Source organism: Rhodnius prolixus, unplaced genomic scaffold, assembly GCF_049639745.1.
Source record: "Rhodnius prolixus isolate KJV_2025 unplaced genomic scaffold, Rpr scaffold_6, whole genome shotgun sequence".
Classification (NCBI taxonomy): domain Eukaryota; kingdom Metazoa; phylum Arthropoda; class Insecta; order Hemiptera; family Reduviidae; genus Rhodnius; species Rhodnius prolixus.
The window spans coordinates 23512769-23533147 of record NW_027411634.1 but is presented as its reverse complement, the minus strand read 5'-3'; the positions used below and the strand labels follow the sequence as shown (position 1 = coordinate 23533147).

General features: G+C 34.0%; 1 protein-coding gene and 1 long non-coding RNA gene across 3 annotated transcripts in view; one reads left to right on the top strand and one right to left on the bottom strand.

Moving 5' to 3' along the window:
• Window positions 1-14396, top strand: part of LOC141461461 (paired box protein Pax-6-like) — a 138027-nt gene extending 123631 nt beyond the window's left edge. For both annotated transcript variants that reach the window (XM_074142600.1, XM_074142599.1), the window contains 2 exons: window positions 12703-12908; window positions 13481-14396. In XM_074142600.1, coding sequence (XP_073998701.1) covers window positions 12703-12908; window positions 13481-14005 — 731 coding nt within the window. In that variant the 3' untranslated portion in view covers window positions 14006-14396. The remainder of the gene's footprint in view (window positions 1-12702; window positions 12909-13480) is intronic.
• A 1069-nt stretch (window positions 14397-15465) lies between these two features.
• LOC141461462 (uncharacterized) overlaps window positions 15466-20379 on the bottom strand; it is a 63481-nt gene continuing 58567 nt past the window's right edge. Inside the window, exons 2-4 of the long non-coding RNA XR_012462880.1 lie at window positions 19254-19322; window positions 15827-15968; window positions 15466-15721 (exon numbers count right to left, since the gene is read on the bottom strand). This is a non-coding gene — a long non-coding RNA (uncharacterized lncRNA). The remainder of the gene's footprint in view (window positions 15722-15826; window positions 15969-19253; window positions 19323-20379) is intronic.

The following is a 20379-nucleotide window of genomic DNA, read 5'->3' as shown; positions in this document are numbered from 1 at the left end:
TTGTTTTTAACACATGTGCTTTATTCACCTCGTTTTTCAAAAAAATCATTTTTTTTTTCCTGACCCAGAGAACTTCAAAACGGAAGTTTCTCTTACCTAGTAAGAGGAAGTCAAAAATTAACCAAACTTTTGAACGTAATGTGAATGAATTTATGATAAATTAAGCAAAAAAAGAACTGAATGAAGGTAAACTAACCTTTTTTAGTTTATACTTTCATGAATATTGGCCGCACAATGAAGGTTACAGGTAAATTTCTTTATTGTGTTCAATTTTGAATAGTAATACTTGAATAATGTGTTTTTAGGCAATTTCTTTTTAACTTTTTATTAATAAAATTACAAACGTTTATTACATAAACTTTTATTACATAAAGTAGAAAATATGAAAACCACTAACTTCTAACAGAATCTAGTTAATAATAAAACAATTGATTCAGGCGAAAACTTGTTAACGCGCCAGGTAGATTATTGATTTACAATTTATGACCGAAATGGAGAATGTTTATGAAATTGTTTTATTATTCCACGAACATCTGACTCAATTCGAATTACGATTACAGGTCGTATTCATTTCTTTATGAATTTTTATTTATTTATTGTAATTTCAATTATAGACTAATTTATTATTTTAATAAATAATAATAAAACATAAAAAAAAAATAACCAGTGCGGTTTAGTTTGGTTCCCATTGGTTTGGTTGTGACGATTAGGGGAAAGCTCTCCAATAAATTAAATATTCAAGATCACTTTACGCAATTTTTGGTTTTGTTTTAATGAGATTTTTTACGTCAGAGCTGAGAAAGAAAAAGAATCAATCACGACTTTCTTTCACTGTAATTCTCAGACAATTTTTTTCAAACGCCGCAATTTAAAACATTACGAGGGTCGTTTGAAAAGTCCGTGCAAAGTCAGAGAGATAGCACCACTGGCGCGCATCGAGGTTATGTTTAGTTAGTAGCATCTCTTGGAAGAACAAACACCAAGTTTCAGCCAGATCGGTCTGTTTCTTTGTGTTTGGCATTCGTTTGAATCGAGGAAGTCGAGTGATTTTCAAAAAATGGACGAAAATGAATTTCGTGTGTTGATTAAACACTACTTTATGAAAGGCAAAACGCCTCAGGAGACTAAAGAGAAGCTTGATAAACATTATGGTGAGTCTGCACCTTCGATTAGAACAGTTTATAAGTGGTTTCAAAATTTTCGGAGTGGCCATATGGGCACAAGTGACGCTGAACGTTCTGGACGCCCTGTTGAGGTTACTACACCAGAAAGCATTGATAAAATCCATGATATGGTGATGGATGACAGAAGAGTGAAGGTGCTCACGCTTGACCAAAAACGAAATCGTGTGAAGTGTTGCAAGGACGGTTTGCAGCTGTTCCAGAAGAATCCGCAGGACTTTAAGCGTCGTTTCGTCACTGTGGATGAAACATGGATACATCACTACACTCCTGAGACCAAAGAACAATCTAAACAATGGGTTACCAAGGGGGAATCTGCGCCAAAAAAGGCGAAGACCGTTCCTTCGGCCGGAAAGATTATGGCGACTGCCTTTTGGGATTCGCAAGGAATAATCCTCATCGACTATCTGGAAAAGGGTAAAACTATTACAGGTGCATATTATTCATCGTTATTGGACCGTTTGAAAACCGAGCTGCAAGAAAAACGCCCACGATTGGCCCACAAAGAAGTCCTTTTCCATCACGACAACGCACCAGCTCACACCTCAGCAGTTGTGGTCGCAAAATTAATGGAAATAGGGTTCCAACTCGTTTCACATCCCCCCTATTCTCCAGACTTTGCTCCCTCGGACTACTATTTCTTCCCCAATATGAAGAAATGGCTGGCGGGAAAAAGATTTTATTCAAACGAGGAGGTGATTGCAGAAACGAATGGCTATTTTTCAGACTTGGACAAATCCTATTATTCGGAAGGGATCAACAAACTAGAGCAGCGTTGGACGAAGTGTATAAGCCTAAAAGGAGACTATGTTGAAAAATAAAAAAGGTTTACCCCAAAAAATTAAGTAGTTTTTATTTTTGCACGGACTTTTCAAACGACCCTCGTATTTGCTCTGCAGATAGTCGTGTAATCTATCAAGAAGTCCAGTTGCCTCTATTCTTGAGTATTTTTACAGTTTAACAGCAGATTGTTTTATACAGGGTGAACCAGTAAGTAATGTCCATAGGCCTACTGTGTGTAGTACATCTAAAGTGGAGTTCAACGACGTATTGGCCAACTTCATATTTTCCACTGTTCTTGAGTGACGTCACTTTAATTTTTTTCCTAAAATCATTACTTTTTTCCAATAAAATTGTTATTACTTAGAAAGTTTTAGTCCGAATTCGATTCTGATGACACGGTTAGAAAGACAGATAAATTTTCTAAAAATTGACACCATTTCGAAGCATAAGTTATTTTCCAAATAGCCTCAATCTTCCTCCTGGATGCTGGAAAAATAAAAGTAATCGAAATTTTTGAAGAAAACTCATTAGGCCCTTATGTGATCATTATCAGACCTAGGTGCTGGCCACTTTTTATAAAAGTTTCTTTGTTTAATGGGCTTTCAAACGGTATATCATTTTCCAGGATTCCTTTTATCTTCGTATGAGAAATTACGTTTGTTTTGCAAGAAAACGTGTTCACGAGCACTCAACAGTGTTAGTTTATCAATTTGTTTAATTCATTGAATTTTTTAAAGAGTTTTCTATGAATTAAACAACTTGATAACTAGCACCTAGGTCTGATAATGATCACATAAGGGCCTAATGAGTTTTCTTGAAAATTTCGATTACTTTTATTTTTCCCAGCATTCTCGATTCAAGATCGAGGCTGTTTGGAGAATAACTTATGCTTCAAAATAGTGTCAATTTTTAGAAAATTTATCTGTCTTTCTAACCGTGTCAACAGAATCGAATTCGGACTAAAACTTTTTGGGTAATAACATATTTATTGCAAAAAAGTAATGATTTTAGAAAAAAAAAAATTAAAGTGACATCACTCAAGAACAGTGGAAAATATGAAGTTAGCCAATACGTCATTGAACTCCACTTTAGATGTACTACACACAATAGGCCTATGGACAATACTTACTGGCTCACCCTGTATAATATATATTCAAGCTTGTTTCTATGAAAAGGATTAATGCTAAGTTAATACTATAATAATAAATCTAATTTTAACTTGTGATATTAGTTTTAGTAAAGCGCCAATGAACAAGTCTGCGGACACTAAAATGTAAATAGGATATGATAAACTATCTTTAGAAAGATATAAGAAGGCAGTTTAGTATCATAAAGTAGGAAGCAAAAACCGTCTTTCTCTCTTTCTACAATGATTATGTGAGACATAGAGATATACGGCGGAAGTTTTACGATTAAGGATAAGAAGCGACCAAGAAAAACTACATACATATCTGTATATGTAAAAAAACATCTATAAAGATATAGGTAGCATGTGTAAATAGTGGGACTAAAGAGTATATACTAGTAGCCACAAATATAATATAATATCTCAGCCTGTGAGAAGGTTAAATCATAAATATCCAATCTGTTATAACTCTCTCTTAGGAGCAAGAGTTGCGCGTACTCTCCTATAGAGTGTGCTAAGATTTAAATTATTTTATTTTTCTTGTACTCATTTGAGAGAGGGATAATCCGTGAAGTTATAAATCGAACTCCTTTAATTCATCCACAACTGAAAAAAGATAGTTTCTAAAAAGGAGCAGGATAGAAAGAAGGTAAAGGTAATTCTTTACAAATAAGGATAAATTATAGAATACTAGCTCAGGAGACTCAGGACTTGGCCTTTACAAAGTATACTTTATTTTGGCCTACCAAATAGGTTAAAAATTTCTAAAATCATAAACTTATGAAGGTATTTCCATAAATATTTTCATAATTATTCTGATGTATTTTGTGGCTTAAATTACTAAAAATCTATTTCTTAAATATGGTAAAATTGGTATTTAAATGTAACAATAATTTTATTTTTCTAAATGTTCAATTTCATTTATTGATATTACTGATTTATTAATTGGAAGTTTGTTCAGTTATGAATCTAGAACAGATATGGCATGAACAGATCTTAACTGAACACTGGTGCCGTGCCACAGAAATCTTTATAATTTGTTGATATTTGCCGCCATAGTAGCAAAAAAGGTTGTATTAAATGTATCCTCTTTATGATTATTGATCAGAGAAAAGTTTGCCAGATCCTTATTCTCAATAAATACCGTAATTTCTACAAAGTACTCCACAAATCGCGCAATTATTTAAAATTTATACAATAATTTTGTGCCTCAGTCGATGCTTGTCACTCAAAATAAGTACGAGGTCTGTAAATTAAGTAATGAGACTGATTTTTTTAAATTTTTGAATTAAAAAAGAATTACAATTCTATATTGTCACCTTCAAAATAACTTCCTTCTGAAGTCACACAGCGCTGGAGACGTTTCTTCCACTCCTCATAGCAGTGCTGGAATAGCCTTCAGCTGGTCGGTTACAGCCTTTTCAATGGTTTCAACTGTCCCAAAATGAGGTAATTTTTCAACTTCAGGAAGAGTAAAAAGTCACAAGGACTCAAGTCACGCGAATAAAGAGACTGAGGAGCCACAGGAATGTTTTGGCGTGGCACACTTCAACCACTCCAAGGCCCAAAAAAAGCAAGGATGGCGAAGTCGAAGATCAAATGCATGCTGATTTGTTTTTACGATATCCACGGAATCGTCCACAAAGAGTTTCTACCTCCAAGGTCAAACGGTCAATCAACACTTTTACTGTGAGGTTCTTGAAAAACTTCGAAAAAGGGTCTATTCGTGTGAGACCAAACATCAAGGAACAAGTGGATGTTGCACCACGATAATGCTCCTTGTCACACAGCAATAAACGATTCAATAAACCAGAGCTTTTGGCCAGTAAAAACATTCCTGTGGCTCCTCAGTCTCCTTATTCGCCTGACTTGAGTCCTTGTGACTCTCTTGCCGAAGTTGGAAAAAATCACCTCAAGGGAACTCATTTTGGGACAGTCGAAGACATTCAAACGGCTGTAACCGACCAGCTGAATGCTATTCCAGTATCGTAGTTCGAGCACTGCTATGAGGAGTGGAAGAAACGTCTCCAGCGCTGTGTGGCTTCAGAAGGAAGTTATTTTGAAGGTGACAATATAGAATTGTAATTCTTTTTGAATAAAAAAATTTAAAAAAAATCATTCTCATTACTTAATTTACAGACCTCGTACGTTTATTCCCTTGGCTTATTCGGTAAGCCATAACAGTGAATCTTGAATGAAGTTAAAAATATGCTGGCCGAAGACAAAAAAAAACAGAACTTTTTCTGCCCATAAACCGAATTTTATTTGACCAACATTTCGCATACCACTCGGAGTTCTTTTCTAGTAACCGAGTTGGACAGTTCTTGAAGAAGAAAATGAATTTGGGATTTCTATATGATATGTTTTCTTATTCTAGGAGGCACTGGCAAAATTTATACAAATAACTTTTTCATTTGTTCTTAAATTTTGAATTAGATTTGTGTTCTCTTTGTGTACGAGGGTCGTTTGAAAAGTCCGTGCAAAAATAAAAACTACTTAATTTTTTGGGGTAAACCTTTTTTATTTTTCAACATAGTCTCCTTTTAGGCTTATACACTTCGTCCAACGCTGCTCTAGTTTGTTGATCCCTTCCGAATAATAGGATTTGTCCAAGTCTGAAAAATAGCCATTCGTTTCTGCAATCACTTCCTCGTTTGAATAAAATCATTTTCCCGCCAGCCATTTCTTCATATTGGGGAACAAATAGTAGTCCGAGGGAGCCAAGTCTGGAGAATAGGGGGGATGTGAAACGAGTTGGAACCCTATTTCCATTAATTTTGCGACCACAACTGCTGAGGTGTGAGCTGGTGCGTTGTCGTGATGGAAAAGGACTTTTTTGTGGGCCAATCGTGGGCGTTTTTCTTGCAGCTCGGTTTTCAAACGGTCCAATAACGATGAATAATATGCACCTGTAACAGTTTTACCCTTTTCCAGATAGTCGATGAGGATTATTCCTTGCGAATCCCAAAAGACAGTCGCCATAATCTTTCCGGCCGAAGGAACGGTCTTCGCCTTTTTTGGCGCAGATTCCCCCTTGGTAACTCATTGTTTAGATTGTTCTTTGGTCTCAGGAGTGTAGTGATGTATCCATGTTTCATCCACAGTGACGAAACGACGCTTAAAGTCCTGCGGATTCTTCTGGAACAGCTGCAAACCGTCCTTGCAACACTTCACACGATTTCGTTTTTGGTCCAGCGTGAGCAATCGCGGCACCCATCTTGCGGATAGCTTTGTCATGTCCAAATGTTGATGCAAAATATTATGTACCCGTTCATTCGAGATGCCCACAGCACTAGCAATCTCACGCACCTTCACTCTTCTGTCATCCATCACCATATCATGGATTTTATCAATGATTTCTGGAGTAGTAACCTCAACAGGGCGTCCAGAACGTTCAGCGTCACTTGTGCCCATATGGCCACTCCGAAAATTTTGTTCACTGTTCTAATCGAAGGTGCAGAGTCACCATAATGTTTATCAAGCTTCTCTTTAGTCTACTGAGGCGTTTTGCCTTTCATAAAGTAGTGTTTAATCAACACACGAAATTCTTTTTCGTCCATTTTATGAAAATCACTCGACTTCCTCGATTCAAACGAATGCCAAACACAAAGAAATAGACCGATCTGGCTGAAACTTGGTGTGTGTTCTTCCAAGAGATGCTACTAACTAAACATAACCTCGATACGCGCCAGTGGTGCTATCTCTCTGACTTTGCACGGACTTTTCAAACGACCCTCGTATAGATAAACAAATAGTGCTGAAATCCCATTTTGGTTGCTAAATGCCAGCCATAAAACTATTTCATTCAAAATTAAGAAACATTATTTAAAAAAAAAAAGACCAATAATTAACTTGAGCGTTCTGTTAATTAAAAAACAAAAAAAAACTAAATTAGAGAATTAACTTTTGATACACAAATTACAAGATATATAATTTGGTCTCATTTCCTCGTATTAACCCTTTTTATTACCTAATAATCTAATACTAATTATTGGTCCATTAACTAGTATAAACTGAAATTATACGTTTCCTTTTCATTTCGTTAAATAAATAATATATGGGAAAAATTGAAAGTTAAGTTTCAAAGATAATTCGCTGTTTAATAATTGACATTGCGGTTTTATATTTTTTCAATTATTTTCTTGAAGGGCCCCATAGTTAACTCAGTAAATTGTGTCTGTAATTCAGAACTTAACTGTAAACTACTTTCACAGGGTGGGGGTCTCCTTAAATATTTATGTAGTTAGTAAGTTTTGTTTTTTAATCATTTTGTTTTTGTTTTTTGTTTTTAATGTTATCTGAAACGTAATTTTTACAAGTTAGTGTACTTAATTCCAGAATATAATTTAGTCAATTATTATTCTTTTTTTGGTAATTCACACTTAACTGTAAGAAAATTATTCTGTTGAAAGAAGCGAGGCGTTACAGATCCGCTAAAAAATAGAACCCAACAAAATATTAATTTCTTTTCTGACAAAAAAATATCGAACCAATCGATATTTTATCGATATCAATATTTTATGAATATTGAAAGTATGGCTAACTAACGCTTAACATGAGTTATGATGTCCAACTGCAATGCAAAACTGTTTAGACCAGCGTTTCCCAACCTTTTTTTGTTGGCTGGCTTACCACTTGGTAGTACGTCATGCTAAATTGTATCACTTCGTCAAAATGATTGTATTTCGTGAAATTTGTTATTCCGTGTGTATTATTTTATTATCTTTATTTGTATAGAGATACAATTTATCTGTTACAAAGGAATTCAAGTTCACGTTCATTTTATAAACTTTTGTTAAGTATAAGATCTTAGTTTTAAAACTTTTTTTAAATAATTAGAAAATGGGTACATATTTTTCTCTTCAAGATTATTAATTAATTTACAAAGTTCTTCTTTAGGATTATTATATTTGTTTATATGGAGTGGGATTCTAAAACGTTCATAGACTGGGCAGCTGATAAACAATTAATGTTTCCTGCTCGTTCTTATTCCACATTAAACAATGATCTTTGGATTTGATTGTATAAATTACATTATTGATTTTAAACAAGGGCCACCCAATCTTATTTCAGAAGGAATTCTTATAACTTGAAAAGAAATGAATTTATCTAAATATTGTTGACCACCATTTTGTAATAAATTTTGAGAATTCCGAAATATATTATACATAATGTTATTTACTTTTTTTTAAATCAGTTAAGTGCAAATATTCTCGATTTTATTATAGAAATATTAGGTTTGTGATATAAGCATTCTAATGAGTAATTCTAATTCTAGAAGGGGTTTGAAATCGAATTATCATTTGTGTTTTCGGGTTTTGGAAAATACTCCTTTTAAGACACTTTTAATCCTGATAAATGTCTATTATATTTTCTCGTATATCTTGAGACGGACTAACCTTATTACTGTTCATATTAACAACTTTACTGTATAATATTTAATTAAAATAATTTTTATGAATTATAGGAAAAAACGTATCTGATATTTTTATGATTTAATTTTTTATGTCCGCCATTATTGATTATACGAGGTGTGTTCAAAAAGTAACGGGAATTTTTAAATTTCGCGGGTTTGGAGAGTCTGATTGTAAATTTTTTTTTTTTATTATGTTGGTACACATGCCCCTGAAGTACGATAAAATTTTCAGTAATATTCATTGTTTACTTCTTAAGTGGCAGCCGTTAAGGTTAGACGTGTTTTTCGAGCTTGGCGATTTTTGTTTGTTAAAAAAAATGGATCAAAGAATTTGTATTAAATTTTGCGTAAAAATGAAATAAAGTGTAATAAAGTGTGTGAAATGTTAATAAAGGCATATGGTGAGTCTGCTATGAGTAAAACAAGGATTTACGAGTGGTATAAGCGTTTCCAAGATGGCCGCGAAAACGTTGAAGATGACGAACGACCTGGACGTCCAAGCACATCAACAACCGATGAAAACGTGAAAAAAGTGAAAGAAATGGTTATGAACGATCGCCGAATCACAATCAGAGAAGTCGCTGATGATGTTGCCATATCAATTGGCTCATGCCATGAAATTTTTTCGGATGTTTTGGGTATGAAACTTGTGGCAGCAAAATTTGTTCCAAAATTGTTGAATTTCGAACAAAAACAGCGGAGAATGGAAGTTGCTCAAGAGTCACTCAATGAAGTCGACAACGATGCGGATCTACTGAAACGTGTTATAACAGGTGACGAAACATGGGTTTACGGATATGATGTCGAAACTAAGGCTCAATCGTCCCAGTGGAGGCATTCTGGATCGCCAAGACCGAAAAAGGCTCGACAAGTGCGGTCGAATGTGAAGGTTATGCTCACTGTGTTCTTCGATTTTAATGGCATAGTGCATCATGAATTCTTGCCACAAGGTCAAACAATCAATAAGGAGTACTACCTACAAGTTCAACGCCGTTTGCGTGAAGCAATCCGATAAAAACGCCCGGATTTGTGGCAAAACAATTCATGGATTTTGCACCACGATAATGCACCTGCTCACACTTCATTGCTTGTTCGTGAATTTTTGGCCAAAAACAAAACTTTAACGATGCCCCAGCCTCCATATTCGCCAGACATGGCTCCATGTGACTTTTTTCTATTTCTAAACATAAAGAGAACATTAAAAGGCCGTCGTTTTACAAGCATAGATGACATTAAAAGCGAATCGCTGAAAGAGCTGAAAGCTATCACAAAGATCGAGTTTCAGAAGTGTTTCGAGGATTGGAAAAAGCGCTGGCACAAGTGTATTGTATGCGAAGGGGACTCTTTGAAGGCGACAATATTAATGTAGATGAATAAATAAATATTTTTTTCAAAAAACGAAAATTCCCGTTACTTTTTGAACACACCTTGTATTTCGCGTACCGCCAACCAGCAACTCGCAAACCACAGGTTGGGAAACGCTGCTTTAGACAATGGTACATCGTACGACAAGCAATTTTAGAAACTGAAGCTTAAATTATTTTTACATGTTACAACATGAATACAATAAAGAAAAGAACTTAATTATACCACACCCTAAACTCCCTTAATTGTCTATGAAAGTTTATTGAATCTTTTAGATGGTTTCAATTTAATTTTCAAATTCCTCTACTCAAAGACAAGTCCCATTTTTTTTAAAAATTATTTCCCCCAAAAATACTTATTTTGAGATGAGAAGCTGGAAGGAACACGAATATCTGAAAAGTCGGTTTCATTTAGGGTTGCCAACTCTATAAAGTTCCAAAAAAAGGACACCCTAAATTAATTAGGTACATTCAGGGCCTTCGACAGGATTTTGGGGCCCAGGAATATTCAGAGTGTTCAGCCATAAGACTACCGTTACTTCGGGAGGTGATTCAGGGCATCATTTGCAACAAAAAATTCCTATAAACTATGGCTCGATTCGGCTCCGTTTTATAGATATTTTTAATTTTATGTTTTTTCAAGGTGTTACTACTTTTTAGCAAACATTTGTCTATATTTCTCAAACTATTAAAGCTACAGCAATTTCAATAAGCTCATTAGAAAGAAGGTTAAATTTCCTTTTAAATAAGCTAATTTATATTCCAAAATAATAATATCAAGTATTTCACTTTGTGACCCAAACATAAGAAATAGCAAGTTTCTAATTTTTTCCAAAAACTTTCGACTTCATTTTTCTCAAAAATATTATATAAGTTTAAAACGTGCACTATTCATGAAAAACATCTACATATAAATACCTTTCGAAAGATATACCATGAATAGTGGTTATTTTAAAAATTGTTGCAGAAATCTGTGATTAATTGCAAAAAAGTGGGCCTCAAAACAGAGTCGGCATTATGAAAGGAATTCACCTACCATAAGAATATAATAATTGATCAGAAACATCAAATCCAGTACCATTTTTTTTTGCATTTTGTTCATCGTTAACATCAATAACCTGTTGACCTATTCAGTTCAGTTAGAACAGTAAAACAACACGTCAAATGAAGAAGTCTCGAGAAGTCAGAACTTAAATCAAAAATACAATAAAATAAATTAGATTTGTGTGAATAATATCTGAAAAAAAGGACAAAAGGCGTCTTTTCCTAATTTAAGAAAGGACAAGGACGACCATCTGTTAAAAAAGGACTGTCCTTTCCAGAAAAGGGCAGTTGGCAACCCTAGTTTCATTGCACTAAAAACATAATATTTAATTTTAAAATAATAGTCAAAATTCCATCTTTAAAGGTTAAAATTTGTCATTAAAAAGTTAGAGAATTTGTAGGTCGTTTAGATGTTTATACATTGTTTTAGATTTAGATCTAATTACTAAGTGATTTTTGTGTCAAATAATTGAATAATATTTTAATAAGATGTCAGTCTAGAATTTTCTTAGAAATTATTTTTTATGCATTACAGTTATCTTGCATTAGTGCTAACTGTTTTTTATGCCTACAATAAAAAAAAATATATATCAAAATAGGCTTGTTTTCAAGCGTTTAACCTGATTCGCAACACCTAATTATTAAACATATTTTTTTTTTATGTGTCGCCCAGTTCTCTACAATGTTCGTGTAACACTCTAGAAGATTACTGCTAAAGCTAATTCACTAGGCCAACTAAATAAAAAAGACAAAAAAAACATGTCCTTCCAGTATCTTTTCAATAACGTTTTTAGTAATTTACATAACTGTTAACCTGGTAGATTTGGACAGAACACGATAGTATTTGCATCTTATCTTTTCTTCCTGTGTTTGCTCCATGGAAATCATGACCTTTGTTTGAATCTGTTTTTTTAATTTTAGACAGAAAATTATTAAGAAATACACATTTTTTATAAAAGATTAATTAACTTTATAAGAGAGTTATTAATTCTAGCAATGCGTACTTGATCACATTTTCAATATTATTTGTAGATTATTGTCTATTTTTGAAAGCGCACTCCATTATCGCCCATTTTTCCATCTTTTTTCGTGGATATAACCAATACAAATTTTCCTAATCTTTCAAAACTTTATACTTGCCTGAACGGGGGCAGATGATGTGATAATGTTTGTTCGGCACTGCAACCTTCCAATTTCCTTTAATGAAGGCATTCATGTCCATCTAACGATATTGCATAATAGGCGGACATGAGATTCATAGATTCACACAGCCATTATATGCGCACAAGATTGGTTAAACTGTTTTGTATTATAAAAGCGATACATGTTGTTGGCATTTTTCCGTGTACTTAAAGACACACAAAAAAATTTTCCTTGTAAAATCAAAAATGATCAGTCTTAATTAAATGCAATTAGTGCAGAAAGTATTTTTTTTTTTTAAGGATATTGCGAAAATCTAAATGAAACAAAATAAATAAATAAATCAAATCGCGAATTGCTAGGAGTTGTTAAAGGAATCTGTACAATCACTGATAATGTCGTATCAACAATGGTACATTATTAGATCAGTCATATTCTGGTCACGGAATGCGTCCTTCTCTATAGACAAAAGATCGAGTGTTATCGATCAAAAAATCGAGTGTTATCAATCAAAAGATCGATATTACCTTCCTATTTAATGCACCTATTTTACACTGCACACTTCAGAGAATACTTGTAGGTTATTGTCACTCTGGTTATCCTTAGTCGTATTGTTTCTTAAGCACTTCTTTTATTTTTTATGACCAGATGGCGAAGGTAGCTGCAAGGACGACGAGAGTCTAGGTAGTGGTGGTGAAGGCTCAGAACAACCAAAGTTTCGTAGAAATAGGACTACATTCTCACCAGATCAATTAGATGAATTAGAAAAAGAATTCGATAAATCGCATTATCCGTGCGTTTCAACTAGAGAGAGGTTGGCAGCTAAAACCTGTTTGTCAGAAGCCAGAGTGCAGGTAAGTTTTATAAAATGAAGTAAATATTAAAACAGTTCCCCATATCTTTTGTTCAAAATCTCAGTAAATATTGTCGCTACTTCAGTTTAAGTAGTTAATATATTTGAATCATTAAATTGATTTTACCTTTAGTTAATTTCGTGTATTTCCAATTTAGAATGTATTTTTGTTTTCAATATTATTTAAATGTTGAAATATGTGTCGAAAACATAATTATTATCTGTTTCGTGTTTAAATAATTTCTTCCTCTCGTTTTTAAATGACCAATAGTTAGTTATTTTAAAAAGTAAACAGTTCCCTCAATCAACAGTCACAACTATATATAATTAGATTGTGAAATCTTAGAGTAGTTATGTATTTGCTAAAATATTTTAGTTTCTACTTTTTTAAGTGTCGCACTTTTTAGGAAAGACTGTTGCTAAAAGGGGATAAATAGTTTGCAGTTCTGTCTCAAAACTGCAGTATTAAGAGAATCTCTTTAATATTTTGTTTCATGCTACTATTATTTTACTGTACAATAAGTAGATTCACTCGCCTTTGTGTTATAAATAAAGCAACTAATAATGTTATAGGTTTGGTTTTCAAATAGACGAGCCAAGTGGAGGCGACATCAACGAATGAACGCCTTAAAATCACAGCAAGCCTCAGTCGCTAGCAGCGGAGGAGGAGGTACAGGAATTACTAGCAGTGGAGGCGGTGGAGCCAGCAGTAATACAACAAGTAACACGTCCGCCTCCAATATAGATGATCGTCACGACAACTGGCGCAACAGTTCAAACACTGTCGGAGGCAGTGCAAATATGGGCGGAGAGAATTCAGCTTTTAAAGCGCCTGCGCCGGCCATGCACGACATTTCTGATCGATTATCCGAATCTTCTGAGGAGATTAACGTGACCACGGACGATGAAGAAGGTGGAGGAGGTGGTGGTGGTGTTGGTGGTTGTGGTAATAGCTCTAACAGGACATCGCTGGAAGGTCTGCAATCGCCCACAGAAGGTGAGATAAGAGCGTCCATACAGTCTTGGCGAGAAATGGCCGCACTCAGAGACCTGCAACCTTTACAGCTAACTAAATACCATCGAGATAGGATACTTTGAATAAAGTTATAGATTATTATAACCAATTTCACCGTTTATTTTTAATTTTCATTCACACAAGTTTAGTTTGTCTTCGTTTTCAAACTAGCAACGTTAATAACTTTTATATTTTTAATGTCAACAGTAAAGACAGCACAAACCTCTTTCTTTTGATTCAATAATAAAGTAAGTACATAAAGACAAACGTTTGTAGAAGTCCAGTGAAACCTCTTATTTGGTTAATTCGTAATTAAAATATTTTTTGAGAAAATCTGATTTGGGACTCAAATTTAAGATTTCTTGCAGCATCTCAAATGCTAATGGCAAATTTTCTTCAAACATAAAATCTATAAAAAAAAAAACGTAATTATCGTTACAGCTCAATACGGTGTGTACTTCGTATTGTAGGAAAGATATTAAGTTGGATTGATGCTAATAAATGGACTGCAGTGTTCCTAGTGCTTAATTAAATATATAATATGAAAAATAAGTGAGATAAACAAAAATATCAAAATAATAATATTAATTCGACATTCACAATATACATTTTAGATGGGCTCAAATTGAAACAGTAAAACTGGAAAAAGTTTTGATACTGCTTTGTGAGTGAACTGAACAGGTTAGAATTTCACCTAATCCGAAAGTTGAATCATCACAAAGAACTCTCTTTGGATGAAAATTTGCTTGGATTTTTGGAAAAACCAAAGTGCTAGCAACTATGCAGTGAAAGATAAAACCAATTTATACATATTAAAACATAATATTGATATAATGGTATCATGAAACTTTCTCATTTGAAAATAAGGCTGTCTTTCCCAGAATTTGAACAAAATTTTAAAATTTAAAAGATAATGTTTTAATTATTTAGGTGATTTGTAGAATACTGCCAGAAATAGTAATAATAATGATGATAATAAACTAGGAACAAAATTTCTCACAGCATAAACAATTTTTTTTTTTTATCTGTCAAATTATAATATGTAAATATATGTAATTAAAACAATAAAATGCCTATATATTTTTATTTTGTGCATAAAATTTTGTGATAAACGCTTTAGGTAATTATTTATTTAAATAAATAATTAGAAAAACTCTTCGTATTACTAGTGCTCCTATTTATTTTAAAATATATGAAGGGGTTGATTAGTAATGTTTAAAAATAAATATTAAAGGAAATTTATTTTATATTTTAATTTTATAGCAAATTATTATATAATATAATTCTATAAATATTGTAAATATTTAATAATTTAGGTGGCAGAATTTAATGTGTTGGAACAAAGTCCTTGTCTCTTATTATTTCAGTTTGTTTTATTTTTGAGATAGAACCCTTTAAATTTCTCTATTTCAAATTCGCAGTTGTGACTGACAGATGGCAATATAAATTGTATTTATTAGTAATAAAAGTTAAAAGAATAAACCTATTAAATGTTGTCTTTTCTAATAAAAACTTAAATAAATAAAAACAAATTCTTGTGCAAATTGTAATTTATTTTTTATTGTTGCAAATATATGTACAATTATAATTGGCTTATTAATTATTGTAATTTTCCCAAGTTTTACCTCTAGTAAGCTGGGCGATTTCAATCGCTTTTAATTCACAGCAACTAATATAAGATTTGAACTTCTGAAAACAGCTCAACAGGTTGCTGATTTGGTGTTACAAGATATCAGGTATCAGTCAGAGAAAATAATTTCTTTTTTATGTAATATCCAAGGATTTGAACCCATTGTGTTCTTCAAAATGGAAGTATAAACATGAAACATTAATGATAAACAGTTACATAACTCATTGCGTAACCTGAATTTGGACATAAAGTATTCTTATTAATAACAATCAACCTTTGAAGGGAAGAGATTAGATCAATGGTGAGCATATACTAGATTCCAATGTGGAAATCCTAGGTTCGATTCTAGCGGCTGGCTCTTTGATTTTCTCTTGCTAGGAGCTTCTTGCAGCTTACTTTCCGGTGATGGACAGTTTCTATAACAAGAAAACACTGCCTGAAGGTGCCCCAAAAAAAGCTGCGGGCACCAATAACCACAGATGACGTGTCTTAAATAAAAACAAACAATTTACTGTATTTAATGGGGGCTCTTCTTTTATTGCCCGCAATTCTCTTACTAAAAAATACTAAGCTGGTGCACTAAACTGCTTACTGGTATAAAATTATGTCTGAGGTTATAAACGAATATATTAGGGGCAAAAAAAGAATGAGTTCAATTGAAATCTCTCATTACATGAATTCCGAATTCTTTCTCAAACGAATGTACGATAATTTCTACCAATACAATGTTTGGTATAAATTAAAAAACACCAACGATTTATGGGATATTTCAGATTATTTAGTTGGCAAGAAAGTCACCAGTTCTCCCAAGAATTCACCTGCAATGCGCTGCTAACTCTAGTTATTGCAGCGACTAGAAGCTGTGTCTTGCATGCGCTTGTAAAATCGCCTGCCAGCCATTTACCGACGAACTTACCTTTCCATTATATTGGATCAAGCTCTTCCAGTTGACATCAGCATAATTTTTTAATATTATAGTGGCGCTGAACGTCAGGTTTTTTTTTTTTTTTTTTAACTCTGGTTATACATATTTTCAAAAAACGTTAAAAAATAGGTTTGTCAGAAAGAGAATACTTACAATGTCGCCCTAAAATAAATAAAATATAAAATAATTCAAGGACAAGCATTCTTGGAGAATACGCCTCTGGACATAACAAAATGCTGAACAGCAGGTGATACTTTTCATCCTACTTTTAGTGAGCATGCTCAGAGCATACTTCTTTTCAATGAATTCGCCCTAGTAAGTTATTTCGATAGAAACAGTAGCAGAGAAATGGACTTGTTTTAAGGGCATTTAACTTCTCTTTCATGACTTCTACAACTAAAAAGCAAAAGTAAAGTAATCGCCTATTTTTTCAGGCGGGGCTTAACGTCCAACTACCAATTAGGTGTCGTGGACGGAGGCGACTAGTAAACATACTTTACTGTAAATTTCTTTTATTAATTATTAAATAAAATCCAAGGCCTAAGACCGGGAATCGAACACAGTACCACAATACATATAGCTTTACTGGTCTCGCCTCTAACCGCTCGGCTACCGTGGCGCCTACTTCTACAACTATTAAATCATAAGGAGTGTGGTCTCGGCTATCAACTATTTTGCAATTAAAACAAATGCGTCAAACATTAAATTCAAACTTTTAAAAGCTTCTATTCTTGTAAAGGATAAATATTGTAAAATGTTGGAAAAATAAAATTTACAAAACGCAAACAAAAAAGTAAAGGATTAAATAACTGAACAATAACAAACAATATTATACAAGCAAAAAAAAATTGACTGAAGAATAGAGATGAAAAAAGATAGTAAATAATTCTAATTGAATGATAGGTAAGCTCAATTTAAATCATTTACACGAAATTAATAAAGCTAGCTTTTTAATATGGATAAGAATACCAGTTATATGAGGGTCGTTTGAAAAGTCCGTGCAAAAATAAAAACTACTTAATTTTTTGGGGTAAACCTTTTTTATTTTTCAACATAGTCTCCTTTTAGGCTTATACACTTCGTCCAACGCTGCTCTAGTTTGTTGATCCCTTCCGAATAATAGGATTTGTCCAAGTCTGAAAAATAGCCATTCGTTTCTGCAATCACCTCCTCGTTTGAATAAAATCTTTTTCCCGCCAGCCATTTCTTCATATTGCGGAAGAAATAGAAGTCAGAGGGAGCCAAGTCTGGAGAATAGGGGGGATGTGAAACGAGTTGGAACCCTATTTCCATTAATTTTGCGACCACAACTGCTGAGGTGTGAGCTGGTGCGTTGTCGTGGTGGAAAAGGACTTTTTTGTGGGCCAATCGTGGGCGTTTTTCTTGCAGCTCGGTTTCCAAACGGTCCAATAACGATGAATAATATGCACCTGTAATAGTTTTACCCTTTTCCAGATAGTCGATGAGGATTATTCCTTGCGAATCCCAAAAGACAGTCGCCATAATCTTTCCGGCCGAAGGAACGGTCTTCGCCTTTTTTGGCGCAGATTCCCCCTTGGTAACCCATTGTTTAGATTGTTCTTTGGTCTCAGGAGTGTAGTGATGTATCCATGTTTCATCCACAGTCCTGCTTAAAGTCCTGCGGATTCTTCTGGGACAGCTGCAAACCGTCCTTGCAACACTTCACACGATTTCGTTTTTGGTCAAGCGTGAGCAATCGCGGCACCCATCTTGCGGATAGCTTTGTCATGTCCAAATGTTGATGCAAAATATTATGTACCCGTTCATTCGAGATGCCCACAGCACTAGCAATCTCACGCACCTTCACTCTTCTGTCATCCATCACCATATCATGGATTTTATCAATGATTTCTGGAGTAGTAACCTCAACAGGGCGTCCAGAACGTTCAGCGTCACTTGTGCCCATATGGCCACTCCGAAAATTTTGTAACCACTTATAAACTGTTCTAATCGAAGGTGCAGAGTCACCATAATGTTTATCAAGCTTCTCTTTAGTCTCCTGAGGCGTTTTGCCTTTCATAAAGTAGTGTTTAATCAACACACGAAATTCTTTTTCGTCCATTTTTTGAAAATTCACTCGACTTCCTCGATTCAAACGAATGCCAGACACAAAGAAATAGACCGATCTGGCTGAAACTTGGTGTGTGTTCTTCCAAGAGATGCTACTAACTAAACATAACCTCGATACGCGCCAGTAGTGCTATCTCTTGACTTTGCACGGACTTTTCAAACGACCCTCGTACTTCCTCAATTTTCAGTTTGATGGTGGCGTCTATAATATTATTTGAGTTAATTAATCAAAAGAGTTTTTTAAACAAATAGTTCAGTAGAAATCTTATTAGGTTTAGATTCATTAGAGAGTTTTAGTTTTCTGTGTTCTTAAAAGAACTACTGTGGTACATGGTGTGTTAAAATTAGGGATGTTCGTGGAACTGAGAAATCTCTGTTGGGGCCCAGGATACTAAGGCTCACATTTTGCTTGCCTAGTTGCTTAAGCCTTGCAAAAGAAAATATAATTCTTTGAAAGTGTTGCGATGAGTCCAGAGCAAAAAGAGAATAGATGGAAAGAGTTATTGCACGAATGCACAGGAAGGAACCAGATTACGTGTTTTTTTTTGTTTTTTTTTTAAGCTAGTCTTAAGACGAGTAGTAGATGTTTAGATAGATATTACGTTTAAGAGGTTGAGAGCGCTAGAAGACAACCAAATCGACAGTTACCATCAACTCTGAAGAAGTAGAAAAAGGCCATACTAACCTGGCATGACTGGGGAAGGACCTGGTTCAAAGCACCAGTTCACAGACTTCTTTGAAAATATGCCAAGCCCTGGAAGAATAAAAAAAAGATGAAAGAAAGAAGTGGAAAAAAGGAAAAGAATGAAACAAAAAGAGTGTAAAAAACGAAGACTGACTTGGTTAGCGGTCGACTGGCCGGCACAGCAGCAGAAGGTAGCTACAGAAATAAACAGCTATGATCATGGAAGACGACCAAAGACGATATACGAGACATATTTAATTATAATATCTTGAAGCTACTACTGTACGGTCGGTGGTGTCCAGCTAGATCAAATGTTTGTGCCAGTTGGGCCGTGATCACAGGCCGGCTACTCTTCCATTCAGTCGTGAAATCTCTTGCTCCAATCTCACCACACGCCCGCCCCTGTTCCTTTAGACTTGTTACCTTCCTTTTTCTATACTTGTTAGTTCCCAAGTCGCTCACCGATACTATCTTTTATAAACTTCTATTCATTCATTCACACTGAGATTCACACCAATATTAAATAGGTTTTTGGTCAATCGTGTTTACATTGCATTTTAGTATTGTATTATTTGAAAAGTAGCTGGTACATAAAGTTGTTTACCTGAATACTTAGTCACTCAAGCAGAACATTTTGTTTAAAGTAGTATGTTATAAGACAAGTTTTCATCGATCAGTGCTAATGATCAGATCTCTTCTTACAACACGGCCGCTATTTAAAATTACAAAAAAAATCAAGAGTTTACGATGTTTGGCTGACTAATACTGCCAATTTTAACTTAGTGATAAATAAACGTACCATTACATTAACTTTTAAAGACATTGGTTTCAGAAACTTTCATAAGATATTTAAATCAGAACTGTTTGGAAAGAATCGCAAAGACTCTTTTAAAAAAATATTTTGGAATAAACGGATTAATCAGAAATATCTCCTAGGCTATTCAGTTTAAAAAAAATGTTAAATCTTAGGCCCCTACTTTAAGAAACTCACGAGCAATAAAATAATATACAAAATTTATTATATAAACAAAGAATTCCATGCGTTTTGTGCAATTTAAACGAACCAGAAAATCAATTATTTCTTTTTTGTGCGGTGTCAATATTAAGGACAAAAAAATTAAATGGA